The sequence below is a fragment of the Panthera tigris genome, chromosome D1 (genome assembly GCF_018350195.1).
Source record: "Panthera tigris isolate Pti1 chromosome D1, P.tigris_Pti1_mat1.1, whole genome shotgun sequence".
Taxonomy (NCBI): domain Eukaryota; kingdom Metazoa; phylum Chordata; class Mammalia; order Carnivora; family Felidae; genus Panthera; species Panthera tigris.
The window spans coordinates 95638886-95656662 of record NC_056669.1 but is presented as its reverse complement, the minus strand read 5'-3'; the positions used below and the strand labels follow the sequence as shown (position 1 = coordinate 95656662).

At 53.0% G+C, this 17777-nt stretch overlaps 1 protein-coding gene across 2 annotated transcripts; it reads right to left on the bottom strand.

The window, feature by feature from the left end:
- Window positions 1–788: 788 nt before the first annotated feature.
- On the bottom strand, window positions 789–16347 carry ACCS (1-aminocyclopropane-1-carboxylate synthase homolog (inactive)). Of its 2 annotated transcripts, none has more exons than XM_042958906.1 (16): window positions 16010–16347; window positions 14657–14947; window positions 13519–13578; window positions 11421–11491; window positions 10188–10257; window positions 9627–9693; window positions 7549–7646; window positions 6941–7018; window positions 6138–6238; window positions 5426–5515; window positions 3617–3662; window positions 3366–3507; window positions 1718–1860; window positions 1450–1603; window positions 1221–1314; window positions 789–1065 (listed from the first exon to the last, which is right to left on the bottom strand). In XM_042958906.1, the coding sequence occupies exons 2-16, from the start codon at window positions 14945–14947 to the stop codon at window positions 1035–1037; spliced, it is 1536 nt and encodes a 511-aa protein (XP_042814840.1). In that variant the 5' UTR covers window positions 16010–16347; the 3' UTR covers window positions 789–1034. The 2 variants fall into 2 exon arrangements, with proteins under 2 accessions (XP_042814840.1, XP_042814841.1); XM_042958907.1 differs by lacking the exon at window positions 16010–16347 and adding an exon at window positions 15751–15862.
- Between the last annotated feature and the right edge of the window lie 1430 nt (window positions 16348–17777).

Sequence of the window (17777 nt, the reverse complement as noted above, 5' to 3'; positions counted from 1 at the left end):
AGAGAGTCAGAGCATCTTGCTGGAACCTGGTGTGACAGAGTAAAAACAGCACAGGACTTTCAACCAAACCAATCCGACTTTCTGAATCCCGGCTCTGATACTTTTTAGTTACGTGACGTTGGGAACATCATTCCATATCTTTGAGACTCCATTTCCTCATCTCTAAAATGGGGGATAATAACATCAGCTTGTTGTTAAAGTAAGAAATAACGCATAGAAACTGCCAGCACAGTATCTGGCACATGGAACATATTCAAGAAAAGACAGGGAGAAGAAATGAATAAATGAAAGGCAGAAAGATAGAGGACAGCAAATCCTAAACTGAGCACCATGGTTTACAGAAATGAAACACTGATCGCACTGACATTCTCTTAAAACAGAAACAAGGAAAGAGACAGCTTTTCTTATCAGGAGCGTAGACACCAGAGAAGGGTCCTCAGCGCAAAGCTTTAAGATCAGTTCAGAAAGCTCATCTGGGCCCTGGACTAAAGCACCCCTGGAGATGGGGTGAGTGGTCCTTTGCATGCATAGGGTGGAAAGCCTTGGTTCAAGGTCTAGCCCGTATCCCCCCCCAGTCATGGCTAGACCACTCAGGTTTGAGATCATCAGTGAGGGCAGCTCCCTGCCAGGAAGGAGGAGGGAGAGAAGTTCTTCCTGATCACCAGCACAGGGTCCTCTTCACCACCGCCCAAGTGGAGGCCCGTCCCAGGTCCCAGGTGTACTGTGGGCCCACACATCCTAACGTGGGGAGAACAATCTGAACATACAGAATTCCTTTCACCTAGCAGTTCGGGGATTATCACTCTTGTTTATTTCGGGGGGCATATTCTCTCTCATATGTGTTGCTCCTCTAACTTGTTTCCCTGGCAACAAAGAAGAAGGAAGAAAGGTACGCATTGTTTTGTTCTCACATCCTGGGAGGGGTGGGTCCTAAGGGCTGTGGTTAGCAGCAGTCACGACTCCTCCATTCAGCAAATTACAGCCGAGGCTTCTAGTTTCTCCCAGTCTTGTTTAATAGAGGGGGTGGGGCTGAGTCAAAGCACCCCTGGAGGAGTCTCACCGCCACTGAGAGAGGCAAGCAATGGTTCTTCTTCAGGGCCAAGGCCAAGTCAGGTACCCTCCTGGCAAACGGCTCGCCCCCGCCAGTCTTCACAGCCCCAAATGGGTCAGATTGGTGGCGACTGCCAGGTCCTGCGGTCACCAGGCAACGACCAGCTCACCTGCGCTGGTTCCCTGACTCCTGGCTCTGACAGGAAGCGGGGTCATCTGGCACCTGGGATTTGGCCTCCAGCACCTGCCGGACCCTCTGCATCCCTGGGAAGAAGGGACAGCTGCATTGGCACCGATAGCTGGGCGGCAGGATGCACGAGCTAAGGCTGCTGGAGCCACAGCGGGGACCGGAGGAGGGAAGGCAGACCGAAGGGTGTGTGAGGAAGTGAGATCGCTTACCCAGGCAAAGCCGGTGGGCCTTGTCCGAGAAGACCAAGCGGAACCAGCCAGGCTCTTTACACTGGAAGGCTTTGCCACAGGACAGCAGTACCTTGTTGTCCAAAAAGCGGCGCCAAAGCAGCATTTCCTCCTTAAAGGTGGCCTCGGGCAGGTACTGGGAGGGGGGGAGGGGCTCAGGATGCAAATGAGACAGCCCTGCCCCTCAGCTGCTGGAGGGAGGCCTAAACTCCCTCCCAGCCTGGAGCACCAGCCCCACCACCTGCATTACCTTCCTCAGGTCAACCCAGATGAAGAAGCCTGCCCCACGGCTGAGGAAGGGGATCCCCAGGTCCCGGAGCTCTCCTGAGACATAGGTGTGGGCAGCCTTGAGCCGGGCATGGTTCTCAGGTAGGTACACATGGTTGATCCAGTCTGGGTACAAAGAGAGGCCAAAACACAAAACTCTCATCAATCCTTCACTCTGTCCCAGGAGTGTAAACACTGACAACAAAAAGGCCAGGACCCTTCCTCCAGCTGGATGATGGGGGCGATGGAAATATTCAATATCCAGTACAAAGCACCTGAAATCCAGATACCTGGCCTGACAGCTCCCTGTCCTGCAGACACAAAGTCCCTCAGGATGTGGATCCTACCGGAGGGGTGGCCCACTCACAGAGCAATGCTTCCGACTCACAGAGGCTGAGGTTCAGGTCCCAGCCTGTCCGCTGACAACTTGTGGGGCCTTGGGCAACTTCACCCCCCCCCCATTCTCACCTTTTTTTATTAACTTTCCGTGGTGTCCAGTTTGATGAGTTTTAACACATGTGCAGATTTGTGTAAACCCCCCCACCCCCCCACAAGCAGGACACCAACAGTTCCCTCGCCCCACAGAACACCCTCATGCCATTTGTAGTCCCGCCTCCCCCATGGCCCCACAACCACTGGCCTGTTCTCCGTCACTCTACTTTTGCCTTTTCCACAACGGCACATAAGTAGAATTACACATCACGTCATCTTTTGAGACTGGCCTCTTTCCCTCAGCACAATGCCTTTGAGCTCAGCCTGCGTTGCCTTGGATTTTATGCCAGAGTTGTATTCCATTGTGCGGATGGGCCACAGTCTGTTCCCCTGTTCATGCCCACAAGGACGTTGCGGGGAGCGGGTTCCAGCGTGGAGTAATTGTGGACAAAGCAGCTATAAATATTCACGTAGTGGGTTTTGGGTGACCGTAAGGGTAAAGAGCTAGGGGAGGGATCGCTGGGCCGTTTGGTAAGTTTGGTAAGCGTGTGTTTAACTTCGTAAGCAACTGCCAATTGCTTTGCAAAGTGGCCGCGCCTTCCTGCATTCCCAGGGTGGCCCGTGAGAGTTCCAGCTGCTGCACACCCTCGCAGACACTTGATGGTGTCGCTATTTTTTTTTTAATTATAGCTGCTACAGCAGGTGTATGGTATCTGGTCCTCCTGTCCTCATCTACAAAATACCAGGGAAAATACAGGAATATCTGCTCCTGGATTCAGGGGAGGGACAAATGAGCTGGTGCACTGAGAACCTCTAGCAGGGCTCAATAAACGGTGGCAATTACAGACCACCTTTGCTGTCTACACTGAGATGCTCACAGAGAGAGACTTGCCTTAGAACCATTTTCCCTCCGTAGCTTCTACTTTTTCTAAGTGCTCACAGCTAATAGCAATGGGTTCACACTGACCAAGCGCCTCTTTATGCCAGGTGCTATCGCTAATTCACAAGTCACGCTAACTGAGGTTTGGGGAGGCGAAGGAAGGTGCCACACAGCCAGGGAGTGCCCGAGTCAGGTCACTGGGACTCCCAAACGCCACCCTGAATTCTTTTCATGAGAGAAGCACCCATGATGCCTGGCCAGTCCCCGATGGACTACAACCTTCCCCCCAGTTCTCAAGTGACCGGGCCCAGGCAGTCACCACGGTCCCGGAGCAGCTGTGCCATCTGGTACTGGACCAAGCCACTGAGGCCGTGATAGCGGCAGAGGGAAGCCACCGCAGTGGCCACGTCCCGGTTCTCTGTGTACAGCGTGCCAAAGCGGAGCCCAGACATCCCGAAGTCCTGCAGGAGAAAGGCACCCGGTGGCCATCCCGCCACACAGGAAGCTGGTTCCACCCGCCTCTCTGCCCTCTCACCTCCCCGACACCCCCGAGGCCATACAGGAACCTACCTTGCTGGTCGCCCACATTACATGGGTCCTCTGGGGGTCAGGCAACCTGCAGAGAGCACAGTGTGGGAACATGGGAACACAGATCCACCACAAAGGCTCATACACGTTCGGCTGAACAAACGAGATGGGTGGACGAATCTGGTTCCGGTTCTTACGTGAAGCTCCGGTTTCATCTCTTGAATCAGCAATTCCTACACATCCTTTAGAGCAAGAGTCGGCAGACATAGCCTGCAGGCTAAACCCAGCCCACTGCCTGTTTTCGTAAATAAAGCTTTACTGGAACACAGCCATGCTTCTTCGTGTGCATACCGTCGATGATTGCATTCATGCTGTATGGCAGTTGAGGGAGAGACCGTATGGCCTATAAAGCCTTAAATATTTGCCATCTGATCCAAAAAACATTTGCCAATCCCTGATCTGGAGCATAGCTCGAGTTCTACTTCCTCAAACACACTTCTCTGACCACCTCCCCGTAGACGGGGCCAATGGAGGACCCTAAGTAGATCCCCTCACAGCTCCCCAGACTTCTCCTTCTTAGCACTTCTCAGGGCCACAATCAAAGCACTGTGTATTTAGCTGCTAACGTTTTCCTGGCTAGAAATAGAAGTTCCACCCAAGAGGGGCCTATGCCTTTCCTGCTCACTGTTGTATCCCAGCGCCTGGCACAATGACTGGCACAGAGTAGATGGCAAGTCACTGTTTCTCTATGTCTCACTTTCCTAACCCATAAACAAACAGAAGCGACAACTGTCTACCTGGCCTGAGGACTAGCCGAGAGAACCAATGGAAAGGACTTCACAGGGTCAACAGGTCTGAACAAATATCAGGAACTGTTAGAATCTCTGAATGTTGGATTTGCAGACTTTACAGATGATCTGGTCTAAGAGTCTCCAAAGCTGTTTTAGCCACAAATGTTTGGCTTATACCAAATCCAATGAAAGAGCCCAAACAGCTGGAAGTGCTTGGCGCGTGCCTGGGGCTGCAGAAGGATTTGCTGAGTGACCAACGGAGTGAGTGAATGCGTGAGTGAGGGAGTGAGTGAATGAGTGAGTGAATGAGTGAGGGAGTGAATGAGTGAGGAAGTGAACGAGTGAGTCAGTGAACGAGTGAGGGAGGGAACAAACAACTGAGTGAGGGAGGGAGTGAGTGGAGTGAGGGAGGAAGTGAATGAGGGAGTATGTGAATGAGGGAGTAAGTGAATGAGGGAGTAAGTGAATGAGGGAGTAAGTGAATGAGGGAGTGAGTGAATGAGGGAGGGAGGGAGTGAATGAGGGAGGGAGGGAGTGAATGAGGGAGGGAGGGAGTGAATGAGGGAGGGAGGGAGGGAGTGAATGAGGGAGGGAGGGAGTGAATGAGGGAGTGAGTGAATGAGGGAAGGAGTGAGTGAATGAGGGAGGGAGTGAATGAGGGAGTGAGTGAATGAGGGAGGGAGTGAACGACTGAGTGAATGAATGAATGAATGAAAGGGTAAATGAATGGGTAAGTGAGTGAGTGAATGGATAAAGCTAGAGCTACTCTGGAAAACAGCAAAGAAGGCCAGTTCCCACCCTCGCAGCACCACCCTCCCCCCACCAGGAATCCTATGGCCCGGCCCCTCCTTGGGGCTCTACAGAAACCCCACAGAACAATGTGAAAACCCATGATGCAGCCTGGCTTCCCATGTTCTCCTTAGGGGATCTGAGGACGGTGGGATTAGCTGGATGTGAGAGGAAATGAACTTAGGCCACATCCTGAGGGCCGAGCCAAGGGGCCAGGGCACCGTGGGGGACTGGGGGGCTGGCAGAGTCAGATTTGGTGGGGCAGCCTCACCCTTCCAGGCTTAGGACGCTGTGGTACCCCGCCGACTTCTCAAACACGGACAGCATGTAGACCTCATCCACCATCACGTGCAGCTTGTGCCTGGAGGAGAGAGCTTGGTTTGCAGGCCAAATAGGTCCCCCGGGGTGGGGGAAGCAATGAATCAGAAATCCAAGGGGACCACAGTCTGGCCCAGGGTTACCAAACTTTCTTCCAGAGACACCCTTCTTATGCCTGTTTCTTCAAACAGGAAGCCGCACACACAAAGCAGACGGCAGTGGGGCTTTCGAAGCACTGTCTGGGAGAGGTGGAGAGGCCGTGGGCACCTCCACAAAGGACACGAATAAGTGCAAAACAGTTACGTACGGACAGACCCAGATTCAAGTCTGGCTCCACTCCTTGCTCAGCAAACGGGGGATAATGACAGTGTGATAATAGGGTGACTGGGAGGATTACAGGAGACACAGCACATGAAGCGCTTAGCAGGGTACCTGGCCCCTAGAGCCTATACGCTGAATGACAGCTGTTGTTATAACAAGAAAGAGAGAAAGAAAGAGAAGTGGCATCCCACAAATCCCTGCTTCCCCACCCCACTGTGGGGGGAAGGACCAAAGCGGGTGGGAGCCCACAGTGGAGGGAACAGGGTAGAAGGGCCTGTACCAAAGCCTGCGTCAGTTTCCTGATCCGCCGGCACGTTTTATGGGGGGACTGCAAGGTGTCTCACCTCTTGGCAAATTCCAAGTAGTCCCGCAGCTCTCCTGGGGAGTAGATGTCACCCAGAGGGTTCTGGGGGTTGATGAGGATGAGGCCTTTGACCTTCACACCCTGAAACCATCAGTGGGGCAGGAAACCCTCAGCTCTTCCTGAAGGCCAGAGCCACACGGTCCCACTAGATGGGGCTGGTTGCTGGGCAGACTCCCAGGGAAATGTGATGGGAATGTGTTCACCACCCAATGTGGAGTGAACAAGGGCAGAGAATTACATGTCTGTAGCATGGGGTCAACCAGGAAAGGAAACAAAGGCAGAGAACAAAGCCCAGAGGCAAATATGCCCAAAGGGTAAAGGTTGCCTTTGTTGGTAGAATAGTGGGTGGGGGTTTTCACTTTTAGAATTCCTACATGCACAGCGTTAATGACCTCGGACTAGAAAGGAACCACAAGAGTAGTACTTGTCTCTGCCTTTCTTCAGGAGGTCCCCTCAAGGCAAGAGGAGAATCAGGTCCTCAAATCATCAGGGAGACTGCTCAACTACAGACGGCTAGGTTCCACACCTGACCACAAAATCAAAATAGGGTGGTAGAGGCGGGGGTGTTAATCAAGTTCCCTGGTTGACTCTTTGTACACAGAGGTCTCAGGGTCTTTCTCCAGTGAGAAGACCCTCTTTGGGCAGGCTCCTACTTGACCCCCCGACACCCCATCCCCATCAGGGAGTGCCAACCCACTCCCAGGATGAGATCAGCCACAGGAAGTCTGTTGTCCTGCTTAGACCCACCCACTCCCAGCCTTGGGTTTGATATGACCTCCAGACCTCAAAGTTAGCTCTTTGCAGGGCCATCTCCAGCTTCTCCACTGTGAGCTGGAAGGGGCGTGTGTCCAGCCCAGTGACCTAGACAAAGATGGAGAAAAGCCACCAGCCAAATTCAGGGATCCCCTAAACCTGAACTTCTGGGGCCTCTCCAACCCTTGTCATCTCTAGCCTCCCCAGTGCAGTTTCTGAAAAAAAAACACAGATAGGCTCACTCTCCCCATTGCCACCAACCCCCACCCCATCACATCAGGGACACTTCATCACTCTTAGTTGGGAAGAGGCCCGAGAGACACTCTGATTGGGGTCCAAGAACTTTCATGTTGAGGTCTTCTCTGCCCCATCCTCACCCCACCATTTTGATGTAGTCTCCCTGGGACTGCCCTTGGCTTCTACACTGACCCCAGAGCTCTCAAAACCAGGACTTGGAGAACCCCTGGGGAACCCAGGTATGGACAGTCATGGGCAACAGAAGGCTCCACTTCCTTGCAGCCATAACCCCAAAGCCCTCAGCACGGACTTCTTCCCATGTCCACCCTCAAATTCACAGAGAGAAAAGTCTTCATCTATAGGAAGGCGTGGGTCCTGCCTGGGGTCCCAGGAGCTCTTACCTCACTGTCCAGATAGACACAGACCAGTCGGACGCCGCCATAGAGATAGACGTGCTGTGTGATGGCTCCATAGTAAGGGGCAGGGATCAGGAACGCCTCTGAGGGCAGGAGTGGGCCAGGGTCTGTCACTCTCTGGCCCGAATGCCCCAATCCCCCCAACCAAAGGCTCCACACCTCTCCCAGACTTCCACGTCCTCAGGGGAACAGTGGAGGCACACTGTGTCTCTCAACTCTCAAGCTCTAATACTGGATCCACTGAGATCAGTCCCTTTGCTGATAATCAATAGCCAACATTTACTCAACACTTACTACGTGCTGGGAACTGTGTTAAACATGCACTTGCGTGTTAGCTCATTTGGTCCTCGCTATCGCTCTGTAATGTCAGTAACTTTACTGATGAGCAAACTGAACCTCAGAGGATCCCTCTAAAGCACTCAATGTGCTGGGTCACTCCAAGACAGGGATCCACTGAGTTGAAGCTGCAGGGTGATCTGGGCTGGACAAATGGACACACTTGAGAGCAGACAGAACGGCCCAGAGATAGAGTGGGTTCGGGAGGAGTGGATATTCCCCCTCTGGGCACATTGGAACCAAAGGCTGAGACGGCATGCTGGGGAGGGGATATCATCCAGAAGACCCCAGCTGTGGATGGGGGCGGGGGGGTGGTTGGTGATGACCGCCAAGGTCTATTGTAATGCAGAGCAAAGGCATTCCTCCAGTTCTGGGGAGGACACATGGTCAGGCCGCCTTCCCCTCCCCCCGCCTGCCCCACTCGCAGCTCTGGGAGGGACAGCCTTCGTCCTACATGTTCCCTACCCCAGCCGCGGGGGGTGGACGGGAGGTAAACAAGACACCCAAGCGAGTCCATCCACTGGCCGGCCAGAAGCCCATCACGTGCTCTCTCTCATGACTTTGCTCTAGGAAGCACAGACGCTCATCAGGTGAGAATGAGCACCTGGACAGAAAGGTCACGTGCAGTGGGAGCTGGGGCAGCTACACTGGGCCATGCGGGAGCTGAGAAAGGTCCGGAGAGAGGCTCACATATAAAAAGGGGAGGAAGAGGAACTATATACCCCAATGAGAGATGGACAGTGTGACACCAATCCTGTTCTTGACTGTTCTAGAATGGGTAGGAAATTGCCTATTATATCCTTGCAATGAATCTTCTTTTTGTGGTTCGAGTCCTGGTTACGAGCTCTGTGTGTGTATGAATTTGACAGGTTACTTAACCCCCTGTGCCTTCATGTCCTCATCTGTGAAATGGGGCTGACACAGAACCTGCCTCTGAGGGATGTACTGAGGATTAAATGACGGACTAGGTGTAAAGCCTTAGGCCAGTGCCTGCAACACGGTATTCGGTCAGTAATAGTTACCAGTATAATCACTACTAGTTAAGCTACGGTGAGTAGGTCTGGTCTCTCTGTTCTGGCGACAATAACCCCTGACCATGACCCGTTCTCAATCTGACTTTGGCTCCTGTTTCAGACATTGCTGGTGGCCTACTCAACAGCCACTCCAACTTTCTTGTGAAGAGAGCATCAGATTTCCCAGATATGGCCAGCAATAAGTCCGAGGAAGGTGGGAGGAAAGATGGCCTTTCCCCAGCCCCTGAGGATAAACCATGTTTGGTTTAAGCCAACCGTGGTTCTTAATCCCGTTTTTCAGGGACTGCTTCAGGAATGGGTTTGAGAGTCAGTTCTGGCCAGTAAGACATAAGGGGAGCCCTGCTGGGACTCTTTTGGGAAAGTCCTGCACCCTCCCAATAAGAAAGACACAGGCAAGGTACCACCTCATCCCTTCCTTCCTGCCTTAAGACACACTGTCATGTAAGGAGGCCATAGCATCACACCACAGGAGAAACCAAGGTCATGGCAGAGAGAAGCCCAGAACCCTGGCATCAGTTGACCTCCCCTGAAACTGCCAACATCGGGTATCTTGTCAAAGTGCTAATTCGCCCCCTGCGGTCTAGCAGTCTACTATGGCCCAAAGCATTCCCGTGCAGCCTGCAAAGACAGGCGGCTGTGGACACGGCAGGCGGAGGGCAGCCCCCAGTGTTGAGCAGCCCACAGTTTACTTACCCCCCACCTCACACAGCACTGTGGCCAGAGCAGAGAAGAGAGAGGCACAGCCGTTCAGAACCACCACCTGAGGGTGACACATCCACACAAGAAAGATGAATAACCTGTGCAAGTGGAAGCAAGGACCTATGGCTGTATCCAGGCTGGCACAGAGGGACGGCCAGGCCCCACCTCGGGGCCCTCTGGGGCTCTGTCACAGCACGGTCCCAGAGGCAGCCACAGGCCCCTCCTGACTAAAGCCGGGCACGTTTGTGTGGCTTATTCTTTGGTCGATGCTCTAGATCAACAGAGCAAGGAAGAGGGAGCTGGTCGCTTAGAGGGTCTTGCCCAAAGGTGTCGAGGCAACAAGGAACCACAGAACCAAGTGGAGCAGAAATTACATCCCAGTTATATCCTAAATATCTAGGGTGAGGAGGAAAGGGGGAGGGGGTATTCCTAATTCCACCTGGAAACAAGTCAAAACTGAGTGAAAGGCAGATCCCAGCCCTACCTTACCCCTGGCCAGTCAAAACTTGGGGGAGGTGGGCAGAAGAGCAGAAGGCAGAGGAGGGGGCTACTCACATTCTCTGGTTTCAGGGGTGCCGGGCTCTTGCAGTAGAAAGAGAGGAATCTGGCCACTTCCTCCCGGAGGCTAAAGTTTGGACAGAGAGATGGACACTTGTCAGAGGGTCCCCAACCCACAGTCCATCCCAAAGGTCCCCTGGCGAATCTTCAGATAGCTGCCATTATCCTTCTCCACTTTCTCACGAGGGCTGTGAGGCCAGTGCTGTCTCCACATCTCGGGGCCCCCCACCCCACCACCACCCACAGGCGTAAAAACCTGCCTTCTCTGTAGTTCTAGGACCCCCGACCCACCTGATCAACTGGACTGGGTAGGATCCAGGGGTAGGGGAGGGGAGGAATATCAAAAGTAACACTCTATCTGCATGTAAATCTAGCAGATAATAATGTTATAACAATAACTGTCATCATAGTTACTGTTGCTAACAGTTATTGAGCATTTACATGACGCAGGAGTTACTTGGGGGAATTTTACTCATTTAATCTTCATGACAACTCTATGATGTTATTATCATTATTATTATTATTATTATACCCATTTTACAGACAAAGAAACGGAGGCTTGAAGGAAATCAGTCACTTGCTGGTAAGCGGCAGACTCCACACTCATGCCAGTGGCCTGTGTCCAGGACCCACAATCCTAATTACTAGAAGAACGTGCACTTTGGAATCCAGTCCTGCTTGGCCGCTAAGTCCTTAGAACAGCAGGTGGCCCCTAGCAAGTGCTCAACGAGGACAAACTCCCATCTTTCCAGGAGGAAAATGCCCTAGCCAGCCCCCCCGCCCCTTCGCCCCCAGCGCTAGTTCTGGTTCCTCTAAGACTACCGAGAAAGCAGGGACAAAGACTCCATGCCTGAAGGCCCTCCCCGTGCCTCAGACCCAGGGAAGCCAAGCTGGGAGCTCCTGAGCTGGGTTGGGACTGGCAGTGGTACGAGTTCCCTGCAGACGCTCCAGGAGACCCCGTGATCGCCAGGTCCCCAGGACCGGCCCTCAGCCTGAGGCAGGCCCCCTCCACCTGCCCCACTCACCTTTGGGCAGGCTAATTGTTGTGGGGGGGCTACCCTGGGCATTGTACGAGGCTTGGCAGCATCTCTTGTCTCTACCCGATAAATGCCAGTGAGAGCCCCCCCCCCCCCCAGTTATGACCACTAAAAATGTCTCCAGATGTCCTTTGTCCCCTGGGGAGCAAAACCAGCCCAGACTGAGAACCACTGGCTCGTGGCAACTACTCACAACAGATGTCCCCTCCAGTCAGGGTACTGCAGCAGAGATGGCTCCACCCACAGCATGTCGCTCTGACTCAGCTGGGGACAGAGGGAAGAGCGGGACTGAGGGCCACACATCCTCATGGTGACCGCCAGCACTGGACCCGCATCCACCCAGCACCAGGGCCGTTAAAGCCTGGGCTCGGTCGGCTCATCAGAGAGACTGTGACACAGCACAGGCACAGCATTCTCCTGCCCGTTCTGCAGATGAGGAAACTGAGGCTCAAAAAAGTGAGGTGACTCAGCCAAGGTCACAGAGCTAGCAAGTGGCAGAGCTGAGACAAAACCCAGAACGTCTGCCTTCTAATCCAGTGCTCTTTATGCAACACTGCCATCTAAAAAACCCAGAGGGGTGGATTTGTGGAGGCCGTGATAGGAGATCGCGCTACTCAGCTTCTCCCTGGGGTGACAGAAGGGGTCCCAGAATCGGGTGCCATCACTTCGGTGTTGGCTCCAACTTCTGGACGGACTCGGCCTGCAGGCTCTGCTCAACATTACACTCTGGAAAGTGTGGCTGTGTCTAGACCATCCCCACCATGACCAGGTGCTGGGTTAGGAACTCCCAGGGCATCACATACACAATGTCAAGGAAAGGTAGGGGTCTTGGGGGGAGGACCCGAAGAAAAAGGGTAATCAGCCCCTTGTATATAACTCCAGCCTCTTCCCTCTCCCTGATCCCATAGAGCTGGCTGTCCAGTATGGAGTCCGCCAGCCACAGCTGCCTACAGAGCACGCGGAATGTGGCTGGCCTCAGTGGAGACACGCTGGATTTTGAAGGCTTGATATGAAAACGGTATGCAATGGGGCGCCTGGGTGGCTCAGTCGGTTAAGCGTCCGACTTCGGCTCAGGTCATGATCTCGCGGTCCGTGAGTTCGAGCCCCACGTCGGGCTCTGGGCTGACCGCTCAGAGCCTGGAGCCTGTTTTGGATTCTGTGTCTCCCTCTCTCTCTGACGCTCCCCCCGTTCATGCTCTGTCTCTATCTCAAAAATAAATAAACGTTAAAAAAAAAATTTTTTTTTAAAAAAACAGTATGCAAAATATTCTCATTTTTTTCTATTGATTACATGTTGAAATGGTCCTGTTTTTGAATATAATGGGCTAAATATGTTATTAAGATGAATCTACCAGTTGCTTTTTACTTATGTAATAGAAAAGTTTCAATTATATATGTGGCTCACATTTTATTTGTTTTGGGCAGTGCAGCGGGGACCTGGAGTCAGAGAGAATGCGCCTTTTGAACCCATTCCCTACTTTCCTCTTCCCTTAGGTGTTGGATTTGTCACCTCTGGAAAGAAGTTCTTTTGGGTTAGACGTCACTCTCTCTACAATCCCCAACTCTGACTCCGTGGCCTTGGGAGACACATTTCCCAGGTATTTCCAGCGGTTTGCTAGAGAGGGCTCATACCAGCTCAAGAAATCTGCTTAATTAAGTTTCCAGGAATTTTACAAGCTGTGTTAAAAAAAAAAAAAAGTCATTAAAAAAAATTAAATTATATAAATGTATAAATAAGTAAAGTGCATTAAAAAACCAAGGTAATAACTCAAACATCACCGTTTCTGGTTATGTTACTACATTTTTACGTGTGCCCTCGAGGTTACTTCCATCTATGTGCCTAGACAGTGGGGACACTACCTCATGGGTGCCTCTAACACCGCTTTTCCCAAGTTGTCTGCAGGGATGTCACATCTGTACCTTGAAACCAGCCACGGTGGGAGTATTTACACTATGGGAATTGGCAAAAGCCACAAATCAGAGTCCTCCTTACCCCAGAGCCAGGTGTTAAATACTGACCTCACCTTGCTGAGTGCTCCCCACTCAGAGTAGGGACCCAGCCAGCAGGAGGCACCAAGTATGGGGAGGAGGTCTTCAAGAAGCAGGGTCAGAACAGGGAAGTGACTTGCCCAAGATCACAGAGAAAGTTGCCCCCGAGGCAGATGTGGAACCCGGGTCTCCTGACCTCAGGTGAGCAGCAGGCTCTTGTCAGGGAAGCATTCGGGGGAAGTCCAAGAGAGGACAGTTCCCTGGGAACTGGTGATACCACCCAGAGGAGCACCGGGACTTACCCGCCTGGACAGCAGATCAAAGCAGAGTTTGTTCTCGCTGGTGCCCATGTTAATGATGCCCTGGAGACAGAGATACGGAGGCAGGGTCAACAGAGCCGAGGGGTCCCAAAAGAAGGCCCGAGGAGCCCACGGAGGCAGCAAAGCAAAGCCAAATACCGTTCCTTGCCCTTGTTCGAGCCCTACCTTCACTCAGCTCCCTGGTCCCGTCTTCCCATTTCTAAAGCTCCATTCAAATGCCATCTCCTCCAGGAAGCCCCCCGCCCAGAACCCCATCTAGAAAGGATCTTCTGTTGGGGGAAGGATCCACTTCCAGACTCGTTCACACGGTTGTTGGCAGGCCTCAGTCCCTCGCCACACGGGATTCCCCACAGCACTGCCTCGTGAAAGGGCAGCTGGCTTCCCCCAGGGCAGGCGGTCGGAGGGAGAGGACGAGACACCGTGAGTACCCAAGAGGGAAGCCACAGACTTTATGACCGATTCTTGCAGGATGTGACACCCCCATATTCTGTTCATTAGAAGCCTTCAGTGTGCACTGGACCTAGTGCCCTGCACCCGATTAGATGCTTAACAAAGATTATTACGGGATTATTTGTGACAGCTCTCTGCCCTCTGAAGGTATTATCAGAAACAGGTTAATTGGGACAGAGAATAGTAATAATGGCAGCTACCACGTACTGGATGCTCTATTCAGTAGTGCTGTGCTAGTAACATACCTCATATTTAATTGTGACTGCTATAGAACAGACATCGTCATCTCAACTTAGAGGGGAACTGACGTTCAAAGAAATTAAATAAATTAGTTCAAGAATACACAACCCCTAAGTGAGACGGCTGCAGCCTGACCTCTAGTCGTGTCCCAGCTCTCAAGTTGCATGGTCGATGGGCTGTGGTCAGAATCCACAGGGGAGCTCTCCATGATTCTTGAATTCCTCCCTCACAAATCAGGGTCCCCTCAATCATTAACGGGCCGTTTTCTGATCCAGACGATGAACCGGGGACTCTCTGAGCTACAGCAGAAGCCTTCTTGGAGGTCAGAGGACTGTAACTCCAACCTGACAAGAGCAAGCTGGGCGCCTGCCTAGTGGTCAAGGTAGGGTATCCCACCTTGGGTTCCAGTGGGAACAGGGATTTCACTCACACTGGGGTTCTTATCCTCATCGTACTCGTCCATGTGGTAGGTCCGGTAGCCCTCCTCAGCTGAGTCCCAGAACCATTTAATGATGCTTCCTCTAGAGGACAGGTGGGAGCTGCCAGAGGACGCTGTGGCGGTAGGATCACCCCCTCCACAGAACTCTGGCAGCTTCCAGTCTGGCTTTCTAGAGCATTCTCTTTCCAGACCATCCCCATGGTTACTGTCCAGGTCCTGTGTGGAGGCTGGGCCTGGACAGGTGGTAGGTGCCTTGGATTCCTTCTGAGGCAGAGTGAACATCTGCAAAAAAGACAAAAGCATTTGAAAGCACTGAGCGTGCCTGTTCGAGGGCTTTTCGTAGCAGGGGAAATGAACTGGGAGTCGAGATCCTTCCCATTCTCCATCTGCCCCTTCCTTTACATTTATACATTCCCCGCTTCCTGTGTCCCTTACTGGTTGTAACCATGTGGGCAAAGCCTTCAACAAGTAAATTCTGCTAAGGATCTATTCAGTGTCAGGGGTTGTACTTGACAACAGCTTATGGGAGCTCATTCTGCAGCCTAAGGGTCACCAACGTTCTTTTTCTATCCTTGCTGACCTCGATTTCCAAAAATCAGGTTAAAATTTTCTGACTTAAAGCAGAAGGAGCCTGGGGGCACCTGAGTGGCTCAGTCTGTTAAGTGTCCGACTCTTGATTTGGCTCAGGTCATGATCTCAGGGTTGGTGGGTTCCGTGCTGACAGTGTGGAGCCTGCTTGGGATTCTCTGCCTCCCTCTCTCTCTGCCCCCTCCCCCGCCCCCAAGTAAATAATAAACTTAAACAACAACAACAACAAAAAGGCAGAAAGAGTGGGGAGTCCCAGGGGTCTTGTGGTGGTTGAAGTCAGCTGGGGTAAAGGACAGATTATTTGGTGGTCCGGAGCGGATGATGGGTGGGGACTAAAGGAAGGACGCCTGGGGGTCTCGCACGTGTAGGCAGGCACCCGGGCAGAGCTCCAGGGGCCGGTCTTCACACCAGAGGGAGGGAAGCGCAGGTGCCAGGGAGGGCAGTCACCTCCTGCCAGCGGGTGTGAGCTCCTCCACTTTGTAAGGCAGTTTCCTCACCTGCCGAGCAGGGCAGGAGCGAGGCTAGAAGTAGATAAAGCGCTTAGAACAAAGCCTGGCTCATGGCCGCAGTTCAGTGAAGTGTTATTACAGCTCCTCGCGCGCAGTCCCCCGGTCCTGAAGCAAGCCCGCACGCCAAGTGACGGGTGACGGCCAGCGGCCCTGAACCCCAGGGTTAAACACGGTTAACCCCGCGGTGAAACACTGCTCCACGCAGCGCCTCCCCTCCCCAAGTGGCCGGGCTCTCCCGGGCGCTCACCTCGCTGCCCCCGACAGCGCAGGCCGGCGGACGGGCGGCGCGGGCGGACGCCGAGCGGGAGCGCAGGGCCGCGGCTCCGGCCGTCGCGCCACCGGGCCTCCGCGTTGCGCCAGGGGCGGACGCCGCGGTGGGACGGCCGAGGCCTGGGCGGGCGGCGGAGCCTCGCGAGACGAGACGGCGGAGCTTCCGGGACGAGGACGCTTGAGCCGCCCCGGGGCTGCGAGACGGGGGCGTGGACGCCTGCGGACGATCCCCGAGCCCGCGTGGAGGGCTGCCCTGCAAGGCGGGACCGCGGAGCCGCGCTGGGGAGGCGGGCGCTGGCGCGGCGGAGCCGTGAGCCCCGGGGCCTCTTCCTCCGCCCGGACCCGCCCTCCGGCGCCGGGCTTCCGTGTAGCGGGCGCACCGGGACCCCCTCCCCGCCCCCGCCCCTCCCGGTGTCGACCCCCGCCGGGGCGCGGCCGAAGCAGAGACGCCCCTCCCTCTGCCTCCCGGCCTCAGTTTCCCGATTTTGAAGCAGTTAGAGTCACGGAGGTCACTTGGCAAATGTCTGCCTGTTTGCACCCATGGAACAGCCTTTCCAGGTTAAGGTGAGGCCATCCTCAAAACATCCTTCCCTGTGAGAGTTTTGTTTGTTTTACGGGCGTTCCATGGAATATTTGTTGAACTCCGCCGTGGACCCTAGACGTTCCGGTGCTTGGGCAGTGAGTGAAGCTACCTAGGCCTCAGCCTGCGCAGAGCCTTGAGTAGGAAAAATCTTTCTCATGAAATCGGCAGGCTAACTCAACACAAGTATGGCTGGAAAGACTGAGCTGTCTTCTGCCCACTCCACTTCTGGTCTTCTCTTTGGCCTTGCCACTACCCTTGTGACCTTAAGCGGTTCTCCTGACTTTGTTGGTCCTCTGTGTTATGTTCTGTAAAACAAGCCAGTTCTCCCCATTTAAGTCATATTCTCTTTAATTCTGATACTCTTACTGAATGCCTGTTTTGTGCCAGATCTCTGCAAAGTACTGGAGTACAGTGATGAGCAAAACTAACAGTGGGCCTGCGTGGTTGATTGGGAAGGCAGACATACAAATATGACGACTATTAAGAACGAGGTTACCCAGTGCCATGGAAGCATGCAGCAGGGAGATTCACTGCCAACCCCAGCACATGCACTGGCCCCACATAGGAAGCCCTACACACGCATAAAATTGCTATGAACACTTAGGAAGTGATGGCTGAGTTCTGAAGGATAAGTCCTACCTAGATAGTGAGAGGGAGCAATGGTGGAAGCAGATGGAAGTGTTTGATAGGGCCTTGAAGGTCAGGGTCGAGGTGGAACATTAATAAACGGGAAGAAATCTAACATGGCTGGAGCTTGCAGGGTTTGGGTGAAAGGTTGGAGATAGAGGCAGGGCTGGGGTCATGAGTCCTTGTAAACCAACCATGATAAGAACGGTGAACTTCTCACTGAGAGCATTGCTCTATACCAAACAATTTGTTTTAAATCAAAAGCTATCACCAAGAAGCCAAAAAAAGGTAATAAAAAATAATCCTAAATAATGCTTGATTAATCTGAAAGAAGACAGGCAGGAAGGAAAAAATGAACAAAGAGCATATGGCACAATAGAAAACAGCAAGATAGCTGACTGAAATCCAACCATATCAATAATCACATTAAAATGTTATCACTAAGGGCCAATTAAAAGATCATCAGACTGGACAAAGCAGCAAGGTTCAAGCATATGGCAATTGCAAGAGACACGTTAAATAAAAAGACAAAAGG